The following is a 26422-nucleotide window of genomic DNA, read 5'->3' on the forward strand; positions in this document are numbered from 1 at the left end:
ACATTTCAAAATTACATCCTCGAAGTTTCTGTGCTAGTTCTGTTTACTGAACTTCAAAGGAATCAAAGATAACCAAAATTTAAGATTTTTTTAAAATTTAAAGGTTTTTTAATTAATTGAACTATTCATAGTTTTTACTACAAAATGTTTATAATATTATTAAAAAAACTAAAACATGTATATTTTGAAATAAATTTAAATTGTTAAAATTAGTTTTGTGCATTTAAAAAAGTATTTTTTATTTATTTATTGTTTTTTTTTTAATTTTTAAACAAAAATGCTAAGTAGCACCATTGCATTATTTGCCATAACTGCTGATCCCATCATGTCCCCACTCTGAAATTTTTAGGATGTATTTATTAAAACATATTAAAAAACAGATATTTTTTTCAAAATTTTTAAAAGACACTAACTTTAAAAAATTTTTAATTTTAAAATTTAAGAAAATATATTAAAAATTTAAGAGAAATATGCAAGTTGCATGTCAAATTAAAGCTCATGCAATTCTCTTTAAAATGAGCTGTTAACCAACTGTATTGACCCCATAGACCTAAAATTGTAGCATTTTTAAGCACAACAGATGAGTAAAAAAACGCGAGTTTTTACACATTAAAAAAATTAATAACACATTAACCAAAAAAGATAGATTTTTTTAAAAAGTAGATCTGAATTTAGAATGTCAAACAGTGTAATCCCTGAAATTTTCATGAAAATCTGAGATGGTAAATTTGAAAATAATTTTTTTTTTTTTTTTTTTGGTTGATTTGACATGGAATGACCCCTAGATTAAAATTCGTATTTCTAACACTGACGGTTCCGGCTTGAGTTTTGAATGCAGAGTTTATTTTTCCTTTTTGGAAGTTTGTTCTTTCAACAATAGCTGTTGCCCAGCCTGATATCACGTGCACAAGTTTCCTTGCTGATAGTTTCATTCTCTTTTGAAGTGAGCATTCTTTGCGGCATAAGGAAAGGATAATTTATCCCTATCATACAAGGAAATAGTATTTTTGAAACTGAAGGTTTTAATTTTAAACGTCAACGATTCGAAAGATATCCGATTTCAGATATTCTGCCACCTTCACTATCTGAGTACCCTGCCAGTACGGAAGAACAGAAGTTTTCCAGATCTCGGTTAAATACATCTGGTTAACGTAGAGCACAATATTTTAAGTGAAAATGGAAAACTAGTCAAATTTTATTCAGGAATGAGTAAAATAGAATTTTAAGTTAGAAACTGAATGAAATTTTTTTCCTGAATACTTCTTTTACATTGAACAAGCAGGTAAAAAGAGAATGTTCGGCTGTCTTTTGTCAGAGGCATCAACATGCTGGAAACGATGAGAGAAATTCAAATAAGATAATCCCCTTGTTCAGAAAGTGTATTATCATATAGATTTGAATGGTAAATGTAGAAAAATAACTACAAGCTTCAACTTTATAATTTAGTAAAAAATATTACATGAAACAATTAGGTTCGATGAAAATAATAACAATTTGCTTTCCACTTACTTGAATGCAATTTCATCAAATACTCGAAACATTTCCCCAACCCCAGTTGACACCCGAGGTTTTTTCTCCATGGCTATTGAGATAAAATGAAAATTATGTACATATCAACATGTAAAGAAATTTACATTAGGTATACAATATTTTGTATAAATATGTTTAAATACAGTTGATGCTTGATTTTACCAATCTCTAATTTGGGTCATTTCACGGTAATTGAGACATTTATGTAGAGTCTGTAACGCGACCTTTTTTTTTTTGCCATAACTTTTTAATTTACTTTTTGATTAGCTTGTTATTTTATTATGAGCTTTTCCTACCAACACACCAACTCAAATTAAAATTATTTGCAAATCAAACAGTAAATTAAAAAGTTATGGCAAAAAAAGGTCCCGTTACGGACTCTACATAAATGTCAAAAATACCCTGAAATGACCCATTTGCAAACACTCAAGAGTTATGATTTTAAACGGCTTTCCGGTCCCAAAAAGTCTTTAATTGAAGCAATGCTATTCAATTTTTTGAACTTTTTAATGGTACCAAGCAGTTTTTAAAAAGCGTCAACTATACATATACAGCAACCCCTTGTTACATAGCTGATTCAGATACAACACAGTTTTCCTTTGTCTCCCAAAAATCTATCTTTAAAAAAATGTTAATTTAACATTTGACATCAGATTTTTTTTTTTTAAATACTTCTTAGAAAAAATAATTATTTCTTTGTTTAATCATTAAACAAAACTGGCATACTTTCCATTCATTTAGTTCGTTAGTTCAAGCTGAAACTTTAGATTCATATTCCACTACATTAAAATAAAAACATTTTAAATATATATACAATGTAACTTTAAAGAAAAATTTGTAGACGAACTTTCTTTTGACTAAGGGGCAGGGTTGGCCGGATTGGACCCAATTGGGTCGGACCCAATGGGTTTCTTTGAAAAAAACCATTTAAAAAAACCCATTATTTAGCCCACTTTTGGGTTTTTTTAATTTTTTGGGAAGTTTTTTAAAAAATTAATTTAAATACTTTCACAATTTAAACTTCTTTTTCATTTCTTCTTCACCACAGACATTGGACATAAAAAATGAATTTTGTGAAATAGTATTTCTCAACTCTTAACAGCATTAAAAAAATGTTTCAAAGATTTTAAATAAATATATTTAACTTTTTTCTTTAACTGATAAATAAATGGACTCAAATTATTTTGACTAAGTCCTGTCACGTCTGATTTTCCTAATATTTGCAGATTGTACAGAGGATACTACTCTAGCTAAAAGGCTTTCATGTGAATTATTTCCTGCAAACAAACACTTCGCAAATCTCGAATAAACACAAGGTATATTTTTTAGAAATTAACAGGTTTTTCAAACGGTCGGGAAGAAAACAGAACAGGATGTACAGTATTTTCATTATCTTACGAAAAAGTTTAATATTTCTTAGTTTGTACACAGTAATAGAAAAACTGGCAACATAAAATTGAAAGAAATGTCTTGATTGAGCTGGAATTCAGTAAAAAGGGAGTAAAAACTACTTGAGGTTCTACAGTAGTTTTGCATAACAAAATAAAATACAGGAAAGTAAAATGCAAAAAAAAAGTAGTAGCAATTAAAAACGAACAATAGAATTTCTCACTCGAGAAGTAACTTTGCATTAACTGTTGGTAATCATGAAAACTAAAAAATCTGAAACTTCACCATTCTTGGGTTTTGTCGTCTTTTATACTTTTCTTCAGAAAACGCTGAATTTTAACTAGTTTTCCAGTTTTTTTACCCCAAGACAATTTTTGCGCTTTGTCCATATACTTACGCTACAATATGCTACAAGTACCCCACATTTTCCCTAAAAAAAGACAAAAAAAGAAAAAAACCACATTTCTTTTAAAAAACCCAGCTTTAGTTGGGTTTTTTTTGGGTTTTATTTAAAAAAACCCAAAAAACCCTGGGTCCATGGGCTTTTTTAAAAAAACCCGGGTTTTTGCCAACCCTGCTAAGGGGAGTCAGTACCCTAAATACTTTCATAAATTTGATTTCTTGATTTTTATATATTTTTAAACTCCATTTCAATACCTTTTTAATGATACAAATTTCTTGATCGTGATCATATTAGAAGTAAATTAAAATAAGCTTTTAAAAAATGTAAACATATGTTGATAAGGTATAATTTTCCCCTTTAAATTGCCCTTTTAATTGCATATTGGTATTTTTGCAACTAAATGTTCCTTTTTCTCAGAAACTAAATTGTGATAGGCTTTGAAATTTTTACCACCTATTCCATACATCTAATTGCATATGGGCAGTTCTCAAAAGGTGGGAACAAAAAAGTTAACTTTAAGCAATTTCAAAAATTTTCAAATTTGATATCAATTTTGCTTTTATTTTATAGTATGCATACCTAGAACACAATATATGAACATGAAAAGACAGCAGGTATTTGTAAAAATTGTTAATTAGCAAATTAAATCAGCAGTCTGTAGGTAACAGATTTTGGACATTGCTGTCCTGTAGGTAACGGATTTTGGACATCATCATAGTGTAAGTTTCACCATTTTTGACAATTGTTGATTGATTTTTAACATTTCCAATGAAAATTTTATTTACTACTTTTTGAATTTTGCAATTTAATAATAAAGAGGATATTAATGAAGTACTTGAATGGCTATACATACTGCTCTTTACATATAATAAAGTTTTGGAATGATTTTGAAGAAGTTGATGAAAGGTAAAAAAATGCTTCAAATTAAAAATAATAATTAAAAATAATACAAATATAAAAAGTGACATCATCAGTTTTAATAATAAATATTTTTTCTAATGTCATAAGAATTAAAACGATGTGTAAAAAAAATTATTGAAAAAAGAAATTCGTATTTATATTTGGCGATTGTTAAATTATGTTTCCAAAAGAAAGAAGAGAAAAAAAATTCTAAAATAATAAAAGCGGGGGGGGGGGGGAAAGCTAGCGCAGGTGATAACGTTGCGAAAAGTTCTCAAAAAATAGCATTGTAAAGATCGTAACTTTTGGACATGCATCAAAATTCAAACTTACTTTTTTCTAAAATTGTTTACAAAGTAAGTAATCTGTCTTTACTTTTGTTATTTGTGTAAAATATTAACAAAAAATTATTCAGTGTAAGATTCATGCCTTTAATTTTTTTTTGAAACGTATGGAAATAATGAAAAAAAAATTTTTTTTAATGGTACATTTGCTCAGTTAACGTTTTGGTATGTCCAAAATTGTGCCTTTTAGCAAAGAAAATATTTTTTAAGGGCATTTGAAGAGCATCTTTTCAAAAATTTATGGCAATTCTTGTCTCTATACAGTATTATAATTTAACTCAAAAATTTTTGAGTTAATTAAAATAAAAGTTATTTGGTGTTGAAGCTTCAAAGTTGAGGTCTGTGTTTGTTCCCACCTTTTGAGAACTGCCCATATACTGAAGTAAAATTTTTCTCATATATTCAAAAAATATTTTTTATAAAGCTGATTTCGTGCTGCAAAATGGCATTTTTTGAAGAAAAAAAAAATACAGTGAACTATGCATTAGAATTTTAAAAAAAAAAAAAACTAAGCTTCCTTTCTGTAAAATTTTACTTCAGTATAGAAAAAAAGAGTCTACTTAAGGTAGAGAAAAAATTTCATAATTGTATCTTCAATAGATTTTCAGAAAAAGGTACATGAACTTGTGAAAATTAACATTGACGGTATAGGGGGTACTGACTTCCCTTAAATTGAGATAATTTTTACGTAATAATAAACTAATATTTTCGTAGAGGCACACACATGTAATTTTTACCAAAATTAAATCGTTTCTTTTATAACCTCGATTACGTTGCGTTTTTGGATATATTTTGCTTTTTTGTTATCTCCTGACAAGTGTCATATAACGGGGGGTTACCGTTGTCTTTTTATGTTTATATATTATGTTCTATCTGTACATTTGCATGCATAGATGCAATTACAATAAAATTGATGTCAAATTTGAATTTTTTTTAAATTGCTCAGTTTTAACTTCTTTGTTCCCACCTTTTGAAAACTACCCAATCATGAAAAAATTGACAGAATTGACGGCATCTAGACCATAATGTAATTCAGACATCTCAAATGCAAGTGTAAGAAAAATGGTTTTCTTTCAAAGCTACTGTATAAACAGCATATCACTTTTTAACAATAAAAAATTTTTTTTGAGGATAAACAGGGTTCGTACTCAATTTCAGAAATAAAATGAAGGAGTTTTGGAGGAGTAAAATGAGATTTTGAAGGAGTACTAACGGGCTGTCCTTAATCGATGTCACTTTTTTTCAACATATTTGACCCCTTCACCCTTTTTCAAAGTGCCACATGTCACATTTTTTGTAAACATATTGTTATAATAACGGTGTGATGTCACTTTTTGCCACCCTTTCTCTTCCCCTTGTCACAATTTCATAAGCCCATCTCCCCTCAAGGCATGACATCCCTTGTGGATGACTCTTTTTACAATGTCAAAACTGCAATTTACTAAACAATTGCTTTTTTAGCAAAATCACTTAACATAGTGCACCTACTTAAGTATTTTTAAATAGTTAAAAAATAATTAGACAAACTGACTTTTGCTGCTGAGAGTGTGGTGGAGAAAAAAACATTTATCATAAAACTTGAAAAAATAGCCAAGCACCATTTAAGCATGTTTCACTTCACCTATGAAATGTTTTAGTCATCTAATAATGTTTCACTTTCAACTTTTATAACTTCTATGATCAATTTGTAAATCACATCTTTATGAAAAAAATAAATATATGAAATTATTGCATTGAATTTGCCTTTATGCCTTCGCCCTTGTGGCGAAGTTAAGTAATAGAGCGAAGTATTTTAAATTACTGTCATAAAGGAAGATTATGCAGCCTTGAACTAAAAAAGAAGGAGTTTTGAAGGAGTTAAAACCAAAATGAAGGAGTTTGAAGGGCCCTTCAAAAAAATTTCCTAAATGAAGGAGTATTGGAGGAGTTTTGAAGGAGCGTACGAACCCTGATAGATCCCTGACCTTTAATACCCATACATTATATTAGTGTATGTGTTTTAAAGGTCTATCTATCCTCAAAAAAAAATTTAGTTCTGAAATAATAACATTATCCAGACTGTTATGTTTGGGTACATACATCAGACTTTCAAGTTTCAACAAACTTACTTTCTTCTAAAATTGTTTAAATAATAAATAATCTGTCTTTTCTTTAGTCATTTGTTGAAAATGTTATCAAAATATTATTCAGTTCGAGGTTCATACCCTTAATTTTGTTTGAAACATTTGGAATTTTTTTTTTATTTTAATGATGGTACATTTGCTCAGTTAACGTTTTGAATGTCCAAAATTGGGGGACATTTCGATAATTGGGAATCTGGCGCAGTCGTCTCATTTTTGGCATAAATAATTTTGTTTTGGTAACCCTGCTGATTTATAGTAACCCTATGTGAATAGATGTTTCCGATCTCTTTGTTTTGATTTGCAAAGAAAAATACCTCTCGCATAGGCACTGGAGCCAAAAATTGAGGCCAATGAAGAAAGGTCGCCAGATTCCCAATTATCGAAATATCCCCCAAAATGTGCCTTTGAAAAAAGAAAAATTTTTTAAAAGATATTTAAAGAATATTTTTTCCATAATTTATGTCAATTCCCGTTTCTATACAGTTGAATAATTTTACTCAAAACAATTTGAGTGAATTAAAATAAAAGTTACTTGGTGTTGGAAAAAAGCTTCAAAGTTTAGGTCTGTGTTTGCTCCCACCTTTTGAGAACTTTACCCACTAATACGTTTGTCAGCCACAATATAAATAGGGAGTTTAACGGCCAAAACGCTGGTTTGACAGCTTTGTCTGTCGCGAAAATTCAAAGGGCAGGTTCCAATTCTATCAGGAGAAGAATCATGGAGAAATTTGTAATCACTTATTTTTTACCTTCGTCCATCAGAATTAAAAGTAACCTCTGAAAATAGCACTTAAAATTTAATAAAAACTACAAGAAATCAAACAAACTGAATAAAAACATTTCAAAACGTTTGCCAGAATTGCGTTGCCATACTTTTCAAACATTAAATAGTTAATTCAAAAATAAGGTTTTAAAAAGTTATTTATGCCATAATTCATTGCATTAAAATGTCAAGCCCTAATTCTAACTTTTGATTTCAAGAATAATTTGACTTTGGAAAAAGATATTTTAAAAATAAGGTCGCGGATTTAGTTCAGCCAAATTCTGAACTTTTTTTTTTTTCATTTCACTTCACAACCATTCAGAATGCTTTATTTATAAATATCTCTGTATCAGAGCCAGTGAGCTCTATAAAATGGAGAAAACCTACAATAGTGGAAACTTGAGCTCGCTTGGCGGGAGAACGGGGTAGAGCGGAAGACTAGATTTGTAAGATTATCGCTGTTTCGCTAGCGTTACGATTTTTGCTGATGCACTGGAAGGCGGGTTAACGAGGATGCGATCGCTGATCTCATTGGATGCAACCAGTTATGTAATAGCTGCGCTTTTTGGGAAGACTGGCAGTTTTGCTTTTCTCTTGAAAGGAAATAATTGATGCAAATGAAACTTAAATGAAGTATTATTGCGTTGTGTACCGTATCCTGTTGTAAAACCATAAAGGGTGGACTTGACACTTATATTTTACGTGAAATATATTACAGTAGTTAGTAGTACAAGAACTTATATTAAATTAAAAAATTAAAATAATCGCGACCTCGATTGCCTTAGCTCATTTTCAGATGAATCTCGCGGGAAAAAGCGCGCATTAAATTCAAATTTTTTTTATAAGAAATGAAAAAACAAGCAAAAAAGAAAGATAATCACAACTACTGAGTCTTGCTAGTCGTAAAAGCAGAATCATGAGAGAAAATTGAAAATCCCTTACTAAAACCAATTACAAGTGTTTTGTTTGTTAACTCAAAAGAATTGACAGTAGATAAGAATTTTAAATGATTAAACTTTCTACTATTGTGTGCCAATAATGAAATCGTTACCAATTGCGTAAATAAAGGTTTAGAATTGTTCTTGAAACTTACGTGAGAAAGGTTATTTATAACTTCAGTTCAATATGAATCTAAAGTCCCAAACGAATGCTTTCATAAGCAGGAAAAATGTGTTCTTTCGATTGCTATCAACGGGTCAGTCCAAACACATAAAATAAAATACTTTTTTTTTTTGAGCAATCACGAATTGCGTACTATTCTCACTTTCCCAAGTTTGATGTTGCTCTGATTTTTCAGATTTCCATGACAATGGTTGTTTTTAGTACTTATTTAGGAGGGAAAATTTCGCCTTCATAGTTACAAACCATGTGCGGTTTGATTTTATTTACATTTTTTTCAGGGCTGTTTTTTTTAGCAATAACGAATTATATACTATCCTCGCTTCACCAAAAAGGATGTTACTCTCCTTTAACAGACTACCATGACGATGGTTGTTTTTAGTATTTATTTAGAGAGCAAAATTTTCGTCATCATAGTTACAAATCGTCAGCGGATTGGTTTTATTATTATAATTATTATTATTATTTTTTTCAGGGCCGAACTCAAGCAGACTTAACATTTAAAAAAGAAGGTTTTTCGGTAAAAATTGCGTTTTTTCAGGCGAAAACACCTGTATGGATGAATTTAAACAATAAAACTATCTAAATTCAAAATTTCCCGATTACTCATTCCCATCAGTTAACACTGATAAGAAATAAAAATACGTAACGTAATACGCTGTAAATAATCTTTATGATAAATGTACTGGTGAATATCGGCCATAAAATCACAATCTTAATTACTGCATCCATATCACTATTTTATTTTTCATGGATATGCCTCGTATTATCTATTCTGGAAAATCATGAGTCATAATAGGACGGGTGCAGATTTCTTTACCATTTCCATTCCATCTGTAGAAATATGAACTTCAACGAGTAGGGTCCTATCGCAATTCGTGTTTGCGGAAACGTCAAGATATCAAAATTTAAATGATTTTTTTCTCTCTAAATACCAGAGGACAGCACGGAAAAGAAAACGTAACTAAACTTTCACGTGTTGCTACCCCCAAAAGTAGGATCAAGGGAAAATTTTAAATCTTTTTCAAAGCTTTTCTTGCTGAAATAAGAAGTATTTTGTTTATTTAACAGAAACTGGCAACCGATAAAATTTTTAAATCAGTGATCTTTCCCTCGTCACTAATCGCATGCATGAATAAAAGCTGAGGATTAAAATGGATGATTAATGCTTATGGATGAAAAGATATCCGACAAAAGCTTTTGTCGGATGTCTTTTCATTTTGGGGGGGGGGGGCGTAATTTCTTTAGTTCACCAGGGGAGCTAGACCCCATAGTTACGCTACTGTTCACAGAATGTCGAATTGATTTTTCAAAACTTTTACCAGGCTGGAATCAGCCTAAACATAAAAGAAATATTTGCTGTCTCACTCTTCTTCCTGTCTCACTTTGCCTAATTCTCTTTTATACTTTCCACGTCTCATGTTCTTTTTTCCCCCCTTTTTTCGGGGCAAATATATAGCTGCTTTTTTTTTTCTTCCCTTCACTCCTAAATTTAGCATTTCTCACTCCAAAATAATTTTTTGTTACTCCAATGCGGAAATTTTACTACTCAAACATTATTTTCTGCCCTACAAAATACATTTCTTTGCTTTAAAATCATATCTTCTTTGTTTCATTTTCCGCAGTTTTTAAAAATTCAAAAATTTATCTTTCTACATATTTTGCTCATGCAATCAAAGTCAACAAGAAGTGTATATTTGACTTACTATAGAAAACTTGTATCATTTCATTATTATCATTTGTATTGTTTTGTGTATACAAGAAATGGTTTCATGAATTTTATATTTCGATTTTTGAATTCGTTGATTTATTACACTTGTTTTATTTATAGTACGAACAGGAACTGAAATACATATTTTTTTTTTACAAATGTATTGAGTTGAAATTTTATTCTTTCTTTCATCTTCATTTTTAGGAATAATTGGAAGTAATTGTACTATTATACATAGCATACAAGAACATGGACTTGATTGAAATAATAAGTTTCAATTCAGTCACAAACCTATTTTAGAAATATAAAAAAATATTTCACAAACAAAAGTCCCCCATACGTGCACGGGCGGACACAGAAATATTTTTTGGGAGGGGCACCGAAAGGTAACCCCCCCCCCGATACAATTAAAAAATAAAATAAACAATATCATGGGTTTTTTAATAATGTTTTCAAAAAGCTCTTAAGCCAATAAATCTTCTTTAAAGAGCAGAAATATTGTACAGTAAATTATTTCTAACCTGGACACTTATGGAATGGAACAAAAATATTCTGATTGGGGGAGGGGGGTGCACCATAAAGGGGGATTGGATAAAACATTGTCGCCGCAAAAGCAACAGCAGGATATCTTACTATATGGATTCGCCCTCAAAATGTGTTCAGAATATCGGGGTTGTTCACATTACGGAGTGTTCAAAGAGAAAGTCAATATTAATTTCTTCCAATGTGGTCGCAAAATCTTTTCTTTTTTTTTTTTGAAATTTTATACCTATAAACTGTTTAACCTTATATAATTTCACCATAATTGTATAAAAATACACGGTATTACTTAGAAACATTTTCATAATGATTAAACCAAGAGGATATTCATACATAATTTGTACTTTTTTCTATCAATGAAGAATGAATGAATAAACGATTTAAAATAATTAATAATAAAGTTGGGAATTTAGACATATTTTTTTTCCAACTATTTCTTTACATTGCAAAAGAAATAGTTCTCAAAAAGATGAAAATATAATGCGATACGTCACAAATCTGTAAAAAAAACTGGGAATTGTGTAGAAGGAAAATTGATAAGTTCTTTTCTTCAATAAATTCTTTTCTACCGATCAAAGAAAAAAAAAATCTGTGATTCAAAAATTAGTATGTACCTCATAATTATAGCTAAAAGCCAAATTAAGAGGGTTTTTTTTTTTAATGTTTTTGAAAAAAAAAATTTTTTTTTTATAAATGTTATGAAGACAACACAATACTTACAAAATATCTGCTGAATATTTGAGAAAGAAAACCTAAAACTTCCCTGCAGAAAAGAGATAAACATACAAAAACAATATTGTGAATGTGAAAACCCTTGTTTTCGTTTTACTTTAATTTTCGCTAGCTCATCATTATCGGGAAATATTTAAACTTTCATTTTCTATTCACATACAATTCACTAAATTTTTTATCTCGCAAAGTCACCGATACGTTCATTTTCGCAAAAATTACGACTCGTGTAACTGTTTTTACAGAAGGTAAATGGTTAATAAATTGAAATAAATCTGCATTTGTTTAAAAAGTACTGTGTTACTGTGTTAAATAATCCTACATTCTCGATGAAAAATACTAAAATTTTTAATTATACAATTAAAATTTGAATTAACAAATTATCTGTTCATTCTTACTCTTATTAAGCGAAACAAACAAAAAACGAAGGAAAAGAAAAACATATCTCCGAGCGCTCCGAGCGATGAAGTTCCCTCCCTCTCCTTCTACGTCATCTCACGTCACCCCGAGTCTTGGCAATAATGGTTGCCGAAAAGGAGCCAAATTTTTATTCTTTTACTAAATAAAAGTAAAGAATTGTTTTGTTTAATGATGTATATATTTAGCAGACCGACAACGTGATGTGGTTAAAAACCGGTCATTTGATAACAAAAAGCAAATGGGTTATTTTTAAATATTTTTTAAAGCTTGCGAGCTTCCTCGTAGACTCCAATGCTAAGACCATCTTCTAAGCCTAACGAGGGGAACATTGGCGAGATTCGAAAGTTACACTCTACCCCAATCCGATTCGACCCCATCCGCTCTCCAGGGTTACTATACAACTCAATGATCAGAGCCTGCCCGGCATTTGCTTCTTTTAACGTTCTGGCGCTTTTATATCATTTTATTTCGCCCTGCTGCATTATAATTTTGAAAAAGTCTCATTTAGTCATTGAAGTGAAATATCCTTGAGGGACGTTTACATCTTATCTGGTGTACATTACTGTCCGTATTGACTTCTGTATTGCTTCTATTGAAATGTTTTTCCGTGCTGTCATTATTGGACCTCCTGGATGTGGCAAGGGCACTATTTCGTCATTTATTGCCAGAGATTATAAAGTACCACTTATTGTATGTGGCGACATTTTACGAGAAGAGATAAGAAATAACACAAGTACGTATATTTAAGAACAGTACAATAAAGTGCTCCTCTGCGCACACCATTTAGAAGAGTAAATTAAACTACTGTTTATCTTCAACAGAGTTGTTGGCATTTGGAATAGTTTACCAAAAGCAGCTTTTATTTTCAATGGGGTGAATAGTTCTAAGAAGGCTCTTAATCTTCGTTGAGACCTGATAAATTGACTAGGTACAGCCTAGCTGGTCCCAAAGCCTGTTGCTAGTTGGCGCTTTTAAATTTCTTTTTGTTTACTAACCATCCACAGTTATTCATTTTAAGCATAATACAATTTCGTGGAAAGCTGTCTAACTGTCTTGTAGAATTGTCTAAATGTCATAGCTAGGGCTGACAAGAGACCATGCCAGCCTAGTCAGAAACTAGAGCCCGTCCCTTGAGGGGTCCCGGCTTTGAATAAGAGTAGTATAAATTTGGCAAGTTTTATAGCTGGAGGGGGACCAAACTGACAAGGGGCCGCCCCTCTTGGCTCTCAGCGACCCTGGTCATATCAAATTATTCAAATGACTAAAAATCAGACTAGTATAAGTGAGAGCCTGAGTGTGCTTCATGTAAAGACGGAAAAATTGTTCTGTTTTTGGATAACCTACGAACTTAAATATGTTTTGCCAATTATTTAAATTTCACAGTTATCCTCTCGCAATCCTTAAAAAAATTGCTTATTTGAAGGTCTTTATTTAATTTTTAATATTAATAGTAAGGGGTGGGGATTGCAATACCGGCATTCAGTATTTTTTTAATGCGATGCCGGAATACCGGTATTAGATTTTCCAAGAACCATTCAAGAGCCTAATGTTTCATTGTCATATTTAATTATTTTGTTCAAGTGCATTATTTACTTATTGTGAACACATATAAAATAAAGAAACAAGTATAATAATAAAAAAAATCAACTATAGTAAAAAAACGCAATACAGTGGAAAACGTTTAACACAAAGCTGAAAGGACCAGAAATTTTTTTTTCATTTTAATCGAATTTTGTGTTAAAAGATTTATATTTAAGTGCGCAGTATACAGTCCGGATGGCTATTCCAGTTTGCGTAAAACGATTTTTCATGTTAAGCGTTTTCGTGTTAAACGTATTTCATTGTACATCTATTTAATTTTCACTAAGCCTGGAGCTTATTTTAGTGAACAAATTTCCTACAGTTGAAAATATTCTTTCCGAACCCACGCTGGCCGGTGGTACTACTGTTATTAATGCGCAGTAAACCTCCTGTAGTTGCTTGGAAGTGCTTTTGTCTTATTATTATTCATAGCTAATTGTAACTGTTCTTCGAGCAACAATTCTTTTCCAGCATTATTAGTCCAGTCAATGAACACATTGTAGCATGCATGAAATGTGCAATAATTTTTGGCTTTAGAAAATTGTCAGGGGTAGTTAGTAAGTAAACATACTAAAAGTCCCCGACCCAGGGGGGGGGGGGTGAGCTAAAGGTGCGAGGGAGGGGTAAGAAAATTTTGGGTTTTGGGGAAAATGTCGGAAATAGTGGAAAAAGTCGTTTAAAATAAAAATTCAAGCTAAATAAACTTCCTATGAAATTGTTTCAACACATATTTTTCAAATTTTCATTAAGTTTTTGGGTATATGTTATGAAGAATCGATGATTTTCAAAAAAACTCTCACTTTTTGTAGAACATTTGCTCCTAGTGCCTCCCAAGATCAGTATTCATGAAAATTGTCATTAAAAAAGTTGTAGAGCTTTAAATTTCCTTCAATTTGATATGCTATTTTGGTATATTTTATTCAACCAATCAAAATTTAGGGTTTCAAACACGTATTTTCATGGCAAAAAATGAAACACTTGCCATTCACAAATTTCAAACCGACTCGAAAGGATTGTGCACCTCCTCTTTCTTCATTGAATTTGACAATCCCGATAGACAATAAAGAACTATTTGTGGATTACTACAACAAAAATGAAGTTTAAGAAAGGGTGTAAGGGGGTCGTGAAATTGTGACTTTGTGACAAGAAGGAAGGAAATAGTAAGAAGTGTGACATCAAGCATTTTTTAAATACCAATATGTTTATGAAAAGTAGCTTGTAAAACAAACTTTGTAACATAGGGGGGAGGGGGGAGTAAAAAATTTTGAAAAAAAGGTGACATTATTTATGGACACACACAGAACCTTTACCAAGAAATCAGACGAGGATTTGCAAAATTACATGCAAATTTGTTGCTGAGGATACCTAGTCTACAAAACTGTTAGCCAATAAGAGACGAATGTATAAACCGTATGGACAATCAATGTTGGTTAGAAAATTGAAAGGACGGACAAGAAGGTTTCTGTCCAACTTTCATAACAGTCGGCTGACAACTATATACGCTCCGAGCTTTAGGTGATGTCGACATTGATATTGCAAAGACGGTAATCATCAGATGGCAAAATTCCTCAGTAGCTATCATTTTTGAATAGGAAGTCCTCCTGTTGTTCTCTAAATATATTAAGGGTATTAAAATAATTAATATAATAAAAAACCGTTCAACCCCCCCCCCCCCTTCCTCCCCCCATGGTCGAATGTACCCCACCTCCTCCTACTCACTCAAAAATTTTAATGTCTTGATTTCTCTGCTGATATTTTGGACTACCAAATATTTTCTACCGTTCAAACGTCTAACTTCTTTCTTCGGTAGGTTTGAAATCCCGAGTCTTTCCCTATCATTGGCATTACCATCAAATCGTGCATTCAGACATTTGGCACCCTGCTAGCCTTTTTACAGTTCAAGGCCAAATGTGTGCAAGAATCTTTGACAGGAGAATCAGCAGCTTCCTGCAGTTAATACAACACTTGAGAATTATTATATAGCCGGGGAAGCGTAAACTTAAGTTTTTCGGAGTGGAAATTCTCATTTTCCCGAATGAAACTCCAAATTTTACTGAACAGTGAAATACAAGCATGCATACATATGTATGTTTTATCAAAACAGTTATTATGTTTAAAAAAATGTCTTTTTTTTTGCAATATTGTCTCCTAATAAGCCAAATTGTGAGTCGAATTTGCTGAATATGGAAGTTTTTAGAAGGTCGCAGTGAACTCCCATGGAGGTGTCCCTCCATGGGAGTCCACCATTTTCCCTAGTGTATATAGAATGGGAGAAAATGGTTAGCACTGTGTGCAGTAGAGGGATTGAGTCCAGGCCATATCCATGAAAGATAGTGGCCCTAACCTTAACCACTAGACAGTATTAGGGTTTCATTGATTTGCTCGTCAAAATATGAAAGAAGTTTGAAGAGCTGCTTTAATGATCTAGCATTTGACTGCTATGCCTTTTAAGGTTTTAAGATTCCCAAACAACCCCTAGAGCTTCATCTACATTTTGAAAACATCAATGACCCCAAGGGGGCCGGTATCGACCACTTTGGGAAACCCTGGTTTATATGTATTTGAGAATGATTATTTTGCTTTAAAGTTTTATTAATTTTAACTTAGTTACTTAAGCATTTTTATGCTAGAATTTTTCTGAGACGGTTTGTGTCAAATCTCCAAGTGCGTTAAATATTGTTAACTAGCTGTACCCGACGCGCGTTGCTACGCCAACAAAAAAATACATCATTATACTGATTTTCATGACAATCGGTTGAACGGGGCAGAAGTTGCTATTCTGCAGTGCCACCTGGTGGCGAGTGGCTTCAATGAGCATATTATACACCTTCTCGGTGGAAAAATACATATATATAGCAATTTTCATAATAATCGGTCCAGGTATCAAGTGAAGCCGTGACTATACTCAAATTTTGTACTCGCGCAGTTTGCAAGATCGATCAATCGCTAAAAATATCAAATAGAAAAAGTTTTAAATTCCCCCGTTGCATGAAAAGCCATAAAACAATAAAGAATTTATTTGTTCAAACTCAAGAAAAATGGCAACAGCTAACTTCTTATCAATGAGATCTTTCACGCGAATTAAATTTCTGCAGCCGATAATTTTATTCATATTTATCCAATGGATTGTGACTTAAATTGGAATAAAAAAGGAACTATCGATCGGATTTTTTTCGAACTGGTCTATAAACATTCCCAGTACCAAAAATAACAAACGGTGAAAGTTTCAGCCAAATCTGCCGGGTAGTTTTTGAGTTCATGGATGACATACAGACAAACATTCATTTTTATATATATAGATAAAATCAGGACATTAGTATTCGTTCAACATTTTGCAATATAGTGTTTCCCTCGTACCAAAGGGGCAGGCCGCTTTCAGATTAAAGGGCACTTTAATTCAATTAAAGACACTTTTTGATGCAAGTTTTGTAATTGAAAAGATGTTTTTTTTTTTAATTTTTGGCGTACTAGATGCTTACAAAATCAAAGTATTTTTTTATAGTTAATTATTTTTAAAATAATGAAAAGCTTTTCGATAATTTTAAAAATGATACTAAACGCATTCAGATTTATATTGCAATAAGAGTCTAGCAGATTGGTGATTGAAACGAGGTGGTCAAGAGCTACTCAGGGCTGTATCCAAACTTTTGTTTCATGGAGGGTTTTACGAAACGCATTTCTCTTGAAATCTATATGATAAGTAAACATTTTTATTTCGTTTTTCTTATGTATTTATTTTGGTTACAATCTGTTTTTAAATGACAGGGTGCTGCATTAAGGGTATTAAGCAAATATATATATAAAAAATGACATATCAAGTAATATAACCCTGAAAAATTTTTTAATGCATAAATTTAGGTATTGTTTTTCCTTATTGCAAAAATGCCGAGTTGAAAGTTCTTAATGTTGATTATCCAAATGAGAATGTTTTATTTTCGTAGTATGATTAATAGCGTATGTATAATGTAATTTCAGGTAATGGGAAAGCTGCCAAAAAATATCTTGAAAAAGGACATTTAGTACCGGATGAAGTGGTTTCAAAGCTTATTTTGGATAAACTCAAAACGTTTGAAAAGAAACATTGGTTAATGGATGGTAATTATTAGTTTCATTGACTTATTTTATAATTAACCAATATTTTTGAATGGTAATACATATCTATGAATTTCAATTATTTTCTTCTAAAATTTTTACTATTGACAATTTTGACAGTTCTGGGTCGACAAGTTTTTTAAATCTTTTCTATGTTTAACCTGTTAAACCAGGGATGGAATTCTTCAAGAGTTTTGCTTAATTCTATTGTTTCTTATATTTTTTGGAAAATTGCAGTTTTTTCATCTTTTATTTTTGCTTTGTTTTCCTTTTCTTTCAAGAAAAGCATAAAAATATACCTGAAAAGAGAACTTTAAATTTCACCATCCCTGATTCTGACAATTCCTTTTTGTGCAGAATCTGTTGTTTGAAGCTACTGCAATAATTATGTTAATTATGAATCAGGGTCATCAACCATGGAAGGTTTGTGGGGTCAGAAAGGGTCCTTTTTAATTTTGTATTAAAAAGTTTTAACTTGTTGAAAGCAAAAATTTAAAAAGAAAAGAGTGAACAAGTGAATAAAAATAGCAAAATATGTATTTTTTTAAATGAAATCTTAAAATATTATTGACCGAGTTGTTTGATTTAAAATATGGTTCAAATCAAATGGTTTTTGTTTTTTTTAAACCATGTTGATTTTTACTGACCAAATCTCTCATCTCCGTGTCAAATGTTTTCATGAATTTTACACATTGAGTAAAACGACAACAACGTGCATAAAGTACAAATAAAGTAATAAAATAGAGTTAAAAAGTTTAATGAGTCGTTTGAATGAATGTCGAGAAAGAATGAGTCGTTTTACTCATTCCATAGTATAAAGTTTTCAACTGCTTTTTTATAAATTTTTACACATTGTTTGTGAATGTAAAATCAAATTTATGCAAGGTAACCAGCAAAGCTTTGAAACTAAATAGCAGATTAATAAATTTGCATTTTTTTAAAATGTAATACAATTTTTCAAAATAGTTTTTTTTAATGTAACATTTTGAATCAATTCAACTTTATTAAATACAGGGTAGACCTTTTTTTTTTTAAATGCATGCTGAAAAACTCAAAGTACTGTTGAACCACCATTTTTTCAAAGTAGCAAATTTCTAGAACTAAAAAAAAGTTTATGTATAGAAATTTCAATTCCTAGAAGCAATCTGAATTTCATCATAATTACTCCTAAAACATCAAAATTAAAGCGAATATTCCTACAAACTCCATTTCCAATTTATATTCGAATCTAATTGTATGAAACATAATAATTAAAATATGAATAAATAAGAAATATTTCTTGTCAGTGGTTACATTGATCATGTTTGCACTTTTCTTCTTCTTTTTCCAAAGAAAAAAAAACTTACAAAAAAGAAAGTTACAAAACTTCTTTTTTTCGCAAAATGCGGACCTTAAACTAAAAACCTTTAAAAACCCCTGCCTTCACAATGCTGCGAGGTTAGGTTTGCCCCAACTATAGTTAGCCTTGCCTCATACACTGACAATTTTTTAACTAAGCCTTCAATGGTAGTTTTAGAGATTTTAACAATTTAGTTTTCTTTAAAAATTCTTATGGAATTTCAATTTGTAAGCTTCCCACGTGTTGAATGTGGCCTGTGGGCCATAGGTTAGAGACCTCTGCTCCAGTTTAAGAGTTTGTTCCATTTTATACTAAATAATATTATAAAACTAGTAAAATATGAGTGGGTGCAGCTTTTAAAATAAAAAATGTGGTCTTGTAAGACTGTAATGTTAATTTTGTACCAAATAAAAAATGGTTATCAAATGAATTGCGTAACTATTTTTAAAGAAATAAGATGTTTTCAGAGGTTTATGATTTGTGTTTAACTACATACTATACAAGTATTATTTATAGGGTTTCCTCGTAATCTCAAGCAAGCTGTAACATTATCCGAAAACTATAAAATCTCCGCTGCGATCAACATTATTGTACCAGATATGGTTATATTGCCAAGACTCAAAACTCGGTGGGTACATCTTGCAAGTGGAAGAACTTATAATGATGATTTCAACCCTCCTAAAGTCAAGGTATTGTTTTAGTAATTTTTAATAAAGTGCATTTCTAATAAACCATTAAGGGGGAGCAGAAAGTAATGTTTTTTTAATAAATTTTAAAAGTTTTTATTTTAATATGTAATTTACCTTAGTCATCAACAATTTTTTGCTGTATAGTGGGCAAATTTTCAACCCCATATAGATAGAACTTAATTGATTTTTGAGCGAAATATCTGGAGATTTTACATTTGGATATTGGACAAATTTTCAATGTTTTTTGTCACACATAGATTGGAATAAAGGGAATCGGATGTTGCAACGTCAAATGAGCACGGTGGGTGAAGCAGCCTATCACAGCTCATTAATATTTTAGGTGTTCAAAGTATTTAGTTTAACAGTTAATCAGTAATAACAGTTTTTAATATATCAGCCAAGCACCGACAGGGGCTGATTGCCATCGAAACTGGTCTGCCAATTTTATCCGTTTTTATTTGCGCCTATTGAAGTTGTGCGTGTTTTAGCATTATATAATAGTTGTTCATAGGTTAAACAGCTATATTTTTGCAAAAATATTTAGATTTCTGACTTTTCAGAACTAATTTTGTTTTAAATTGGGGAATAGAAGCATGTAGGGGAATGATTTGTGTAAAAAATATTGTGTAAAAAATATTTAAATGTATAATGTATAACAATAATTAAAAGTTTGTTTTCACCCATCATACAAACCTTGAACAGTGTTGTCTTGCATTATCATGTTTCAGGATCACTTTTTCTGCTGGTAATACTTGATATATTCTCACCATAAACTATACCATCTAATTTTTCCAAAATCAGTGGCACACAAGAGGTGAAGAGGAGGGTCCAGGGGGTCAGGATACCTCCCATCACCTTAGAGTTTTTTGATTAACCATAATCCTATGTATGTACAGTGCAGAACCTTTTTTATCTGCGAACCAAAAAACCGGGGATCCAGAAAATCGGCAACTTTTTCTCGATTTTTCCCGCTATTTTTTAAAAATAAGCATTTTTGGGAATTTTCCAAAAATGAAGCATTTTTTTTAATTCAAAAACTAATATGAACAATTTCTTAATAAACGCCATATTACCCACGTATAACTCGGGAAAATGTTTGCAAACACCAACTTCAAGTACTTATCCTTTATGTGGAGCAAAATTTCAGAAATGTTTTCTTGATAAAAAGTTCATTGGTAAGTCTGAAATTTTCGTCTTTTATTCTAACTGAAAGCTAAGGAAATGAATATTGTCGCATTAATTTCTAAATAGTTCTAATCTAAAGCAGTATTTTATTGAATGGTCTATAAATAAAGGCGTTTAGCGTAAGTGATGTCGCGAAAGTGCGGGAAACGCTGAAAACCAGATTCCCAAATTTTCCGAATAGTTAGTTGATAGTGAAATCTAGAAGTCTATTAATGGATAAAAGGCTGCAAGAACTCATAAATCAAATTTCTGTTTATATTAACGAAATTCAAAAGCATTAGTTATCAATAACTACCGTAATCGCAAACACAAAACCTTTACAATTTTTTTTTTTAAAACATGATCATGAAAAACAAATTCTTTTTTACACTATAGTAGAAAAACCGCACATTTAGGTTTTTTATAAACGTAATTTTTTGCCCTTTCCTTCATTTTCTTTTGTTTTGAAACATCGAAAAGTGGTGGATAGTAGGCTTTGGCCTACTGTGCACATCTTCGTCATCAATCGCCATTCAGTTCAGTAGTATTTTGCCATTTACATATTTTGTAGAGATTACATTTGAAAACCCTGGTATTGAATTCTCAAAGTTTACCGTTAATGTTTGAACTGCTATCAAGTATTTTTTCTTTTCAAGAGATGCCAAATATTTTGAGATTCTTTAAAATAATTTCCCTTGCAGTTCAAAATTTTCATGTGATCTTTACAAGTTTTTTAATTGTATCACTTAATATCTCCTTTCGAGGATTTGACTTTTGGATAACTGTTGAGCTTTAAATGCGTTTGTTTGCTGTTTTTTAATCTACAGGGCAAAGATGATGTCACTGGAGAAGATTTGGCAAGACGAGGTGATGATGATGAGGAAGTAGTTTTAGAAAGGTTATCTAGTTTCAGAAGTGAAATCCAATATGTTTGGGACTTTTACAGGTAATATTTAGTTTTTACAAACTATCTCCAGTCCTTAATTGCCTGTTGTTCTTTATTGCCTATCCCTCTCTGAATGTTATAAAAAATCCCCTTCTATATGCAAAAAAAGATTTTATTCTAAACATTGATTAAATTGTACATTGACTTGAAAATTGCCACAAATGAGCAGGGACAGTTAGGTTCACGTATTACCAATCAGAAATATAATATGAAGGAATGTTGCAGTGTTAATTGATTAAAATCATGATTTAAATTAAGTGATTTTTTAAAAATTTATTTTGTGATTTTTGAGTTTAAAAAAATGTGTTTTCAATCTGTGTTAAATTTAGTCTCAGCTTCAATTAGCAATGCTACTTAGGTCCCTCTCTCTGTATATGTATGTGTGTCCATCGGCAGGATTCCGGTGTTCAATATCTGTGTTTGTTTGACAGATTTCAACAATTAAGAACTATTCAGCGTTATAATCAAGATTATCTTGGGAGATTATGAGTCGACTCGGTTATTGTAATACAATAAAAAAGCCTTACCTGTATCTGTACTTTTATGTAACAGAGTTGCTTCTCAAAAAAGTAACATGCTTTATGATATTTGTTAGGAGGGAAAGATCTATTTTAGTCTGCACTTTCAAGAAATTATCTACAAGGTCAGAATATTTATATTGGTCACTTTCTCTGGTTTTATAAAATTTCAATGTTTCTACAGTTTTTGAAGCTGATACAGTTTGATATGCAAATTGGGAGGGTCTTTGTATCACTGATCTCATAACATTATTTTATTTTGTAATTAATTTAAAAATTGTTATGTCTTCATTAGTTTGAAAAATTTCATCCACAGTTTTTCTGGCACTCATACCTTGAAGAAGTATTAAATATTCAGGTTTGTTTGGATGCAAAAATTAAGCAGTGGGCACATTAACATGTTAGCAGGGTCTAATTATTTTAGTGAGGGTATATTTAAAGGGAAGATGAACCACCGGTTTCCAAACGGTGGTTCACAAGAGGTTTTCAGGGGGTTCGCGAAAAAAACATAGCAATGGCGGAGTTTTAACATGCATGTTTTTGATTAAGTCTAATGTTCAAGCAGTTTCAAGCAAATTTTGCTCGTTTTTTATTCATATGTCTCTTGTACATTGGATACTCTTAGCTTGAAAATATTTGCATACTTCCTGGCATATTTTACATTTAAATAATTTTGTCTGTCATTGCAAAGCGTCGATTTTTGATCTTTCATTGAGAATGATAGCCCTGAAGCCATGCTGAAAAAGCTCTACTTGTGAATACAATGTCCTCAGATGAAAGAACTTGAAAGCGTTCATTTCCTCAGAAGCTTTTGATTGGAAAAGTTGATTAAATTTGATGAAAACATTACATGGAGCATATGCGAGCGTCTCAAATATTTTGAAGTTTAGTTTCTTTACCATTTGAGTCCGTAAAAGAGTTATCACTCTTCCTGTGTGTTGAGTCAAAAATGCATAGAAGTGAGATCGTACTGCTGTTTGTTGCTAAAGTTTTCACACCACATAAACTACATTATTACTAACTTTTTTTCGAGCTTTATTGTCGAAAAAGAGGAAGAATGGCTAGCAATGCAAAAATACCACAGGAAGTATGAAACATTAATTACTTCAGAAAATTTTCATGAGTGAAGGCAGTATGAGGTTTCACAGTAGTAAAAATAAAATCAACGGAATTTAACCATGCAACTTAATTTGCGCTATATTTAAACAAAGAAATTATGAGATTTGTGTAGAACATTTTACTTGTAGTAAGCGAGCTTAAAATATTGATTGTTAAAAATCACCTCTTCTGTAAAAATTAGAGTAAAGGCTTGTATAATTTTTCAACATACGCATTTTACTCTGCACTCATGGCGTAATTACAAGAAAATTCTTCAACAATCAAATGATTAATATGCGCAGTATATCCTTATCAAACAGCTAGGCTCCTATTCCTTTTTAAGAAGACTTAAACCTTGAGATCTTTCTCATTTTACTGGAAGGAAAAAGTTCATTAAGTTAATCTGTTATCCCTGAAAGGTATTTTAAAGCTCATACTTTAATTAACTTCTGATTTAGTAATAGAGATAAATATACCCTTGTGTCAGAAAAATTTCAGCCAACTTTGAGCCTCTTTGTTCCACAAATATTCCATTTAAAATTTTTTTCAAAGTTGATTGAAGCTCAACAGAGAATAATAACTGTTTATTTTTTGGTGAATTTGTTTTGTATTCATGTTTTTGCGATCATTTTAGTTTGTAGCAATATTTGTAATTCTATATATTGCAGTTATGTTTTTGTTATAAAGTATGGAGCAGCATCAAACTAAAAAAAAAAATCCCCCAAATTTTGTTGTCTATGTGTGTGCTCAGATTTTATTGCCTGTTACATACTACCTAGTATCCAAGGTGTTCGCCAACTTCCTTTGGAGTTTGCAAGGGGGAAAAGGTTGGGAACCACTGATCTAGGGAGACCGAGCCCCAAACAAAATAGTCGACTCTCGATAATATGACATACTGAGAGACCAGCTAAACCTTAGAGTTATTGGTAGGTCGAGTTATGGGGGAAGTTCCCAAAGCCTTCACAAGAGTTTGGGACCCAATGAAAAATTTGAAATAAAGGTAATATTCAAGTTATAAGGCTTTGAGTTATCAAGAGTTGACTGTAAATATAAAAATACTCATTTTAATATGTAAAATACATCCCCAGTTCAGTTATTCTTTCAAGGACTGCAGTTTCGTGCTTAGCACTCATTAACCCGAAATAGGGAGTAACTGAGCTGAAAGTGGAAAACCTCTTAAAAGAGCCAAGAGAGCTGAACAAACTGGCAGCTAATGTAGAATTAATACACCAGACGAGTGACCACAGCAATGGTGCTGTTCAACTCGAAGATTGAAGGCAAAGCTAGGTATTTTGCAGTAAGTTACTGCCCTCTGTGTGTCATTTTAACGTTTGTGAATTTCAATTAGGAATGTTCTCATAGGAGTTGTTGACCCCATATTATGGGGTGGGGGGAGACAATGTGTATTGTAAAAGAAACTGCCAGTTTTTACCTTTTTTTAATGAGTTATATCAGTAGGAGAAAAACGGATGTGGTGGGCTAATCGGTAAGGTGTTGAACTTGTGTCTGGAAAGGATCCTAAGAGTTCGCTAATGGAAACTAGGGCATGCAAAATATACCATGGTCACAGTCCTCTAAGTTCCCGTTCCAAAAAAATCTCCGTTGATGCTGGATCAGGGGTTGCGCAGCTCTTTGTGTCAAAATAGAGCTGTCCTCACGCAATTACATACATTCTCAACTTAATGATGGTGAACCGCCATCATTATGGCATGATGGTGGCACAGCCAGAAAAACTGTCTGGGGGGGGTGAGAAAACCCTTCTTGGGGGGGGGGGGTTGATAAGATAAACCTTCTGGGGGGTGATCAAAAGTACCTACTGAAGGGGACTCTGATCAAAAATACCTTCTGATTGGGGTTTTCGATCAAAACAGCCCTTTCATATGAATCAACTACTGTATTAGACTTTGCATTTATGTTAAAACTAGTGGCTCTGGGGAAAGGGGGTGTTTTCACCCCCCAAAACCCCCTTTTCGCTGCGCCAAGGATGGTGAAGAAGGAGAATAGGACTACACAGATGCTTCATGAATTTTGTCGAAATTTTAAGAGCTTTTGTTTGTACTTTCTGGTGTATATATTTAGCCTGCCAAATTTATAGGTAGAAATATGAAACTTTTTTTCCCTATGCCAACTGGTTTCTATCCATTGAAATTTAATCTTGTTTTTCAGGCAAAAGGATCTTCTGAAGGAATTTCATGGTAACGATTCTCCGACAATATACAGCAAAATTCAAGAGTTTTTGAACATTTACTTTGGAAAACATGGATATCCACAATAATGCCAATATTTTTCTGTCCTTGATTCAGTGTTATATTTTTGCTAATAATTTAAATAGGTAAATTTAAAAATGCTGATTGACCTGTTCTTTTTTAAAAGGCAGATTCCTTAATATTTAATGCCTTTGTCCAAATGTGTGCCTTCAATTATCTAGTCTTGAAGCATTTCGCTTTAAGCAAGTCTAAAGAGCATTATCCTCTTTCAGAGAGTAATTGCACAAATGTATTGTTTAGCTTGGTCAGTACTTAAATATAAAGAGTCTAAATAATGTTATTCTGCTTAACATCAAGCTTTTATTATCACAAGCATATCAACTGTGAATTTATCTTTGTGGTGTACAAGGTATCCCTCGTATAACTGTTAATTTGTTCCATGTAGTATCGAAGCCGTGTTATATGAGACTTTTTTTATAAATAACTTTTTTACTATTTTTTTAAGCTAATTAATCATGTACTTGTTATAAATCATATGTACAGTGTTTTATTGAAGTTATGTTTGTGTTACATTGAAACCAAATCTTTGGATACAAATATTATAATGGATGAAATTTTTGCTCAATAGAACATACAAACAAAATTGACAACCAGAACATACAATAGCCCACTGATCTCAAACTAAGAGTTGTTATAAATCATACAACTTAATTATTTTACATGCTTCAAATTAAAACTTTGATGCACAACAAGGAAAAACTTTATCAACTTTCTTTACTAATAACAAAATGTGTTCTACGTAAACAAATCTGAGTTT

General features: G+C 31.6%; 1 protein-coding gene across 1 annotated transcript; it reads left to right on the forward strand.

Annotated features, from left to right (window-relative positions):
- Positions 1–12487: 12487 nt before the first annotated feature.
- LOC129225055 (GTP:AMP phosphotransferase AK3, mitochondrial-like) lies at positions 12488–25673 on the forward strand. Its single transcript, XM_054859600.1, has 5 exons — positions 12488–12704; positions 17528–17647; positions 19500–19672; positions 21664–21782; positions 25565–25673. The coding sequence occupies exons 1-5, from the start codon at positions 12569–12571 to the stop codon at positions 25671–25673; spliced, it is 657 nt and encodes a 218-aa protein (XP_054715575.1). The 5' UTR covers positions 12488–12568.
- The last annotated feature ends 749 nt before the right edge of the window (positions 25674–26422 follow it).

Source organism: Uloborus diversus, chromosome 6 (genome assembly GCF_026930045.1).
Source record: "Uloborus diversus isolate 005 chromosome 6, Udiv.v.3.1, whole genome shotgun sequence".
Taxonomy (NCBI): Eukaryota; Metazoa; Arthropoda; class Arachnida; order Araneae; family Uloboridae; genus Uloborus; species Uloborus diversus.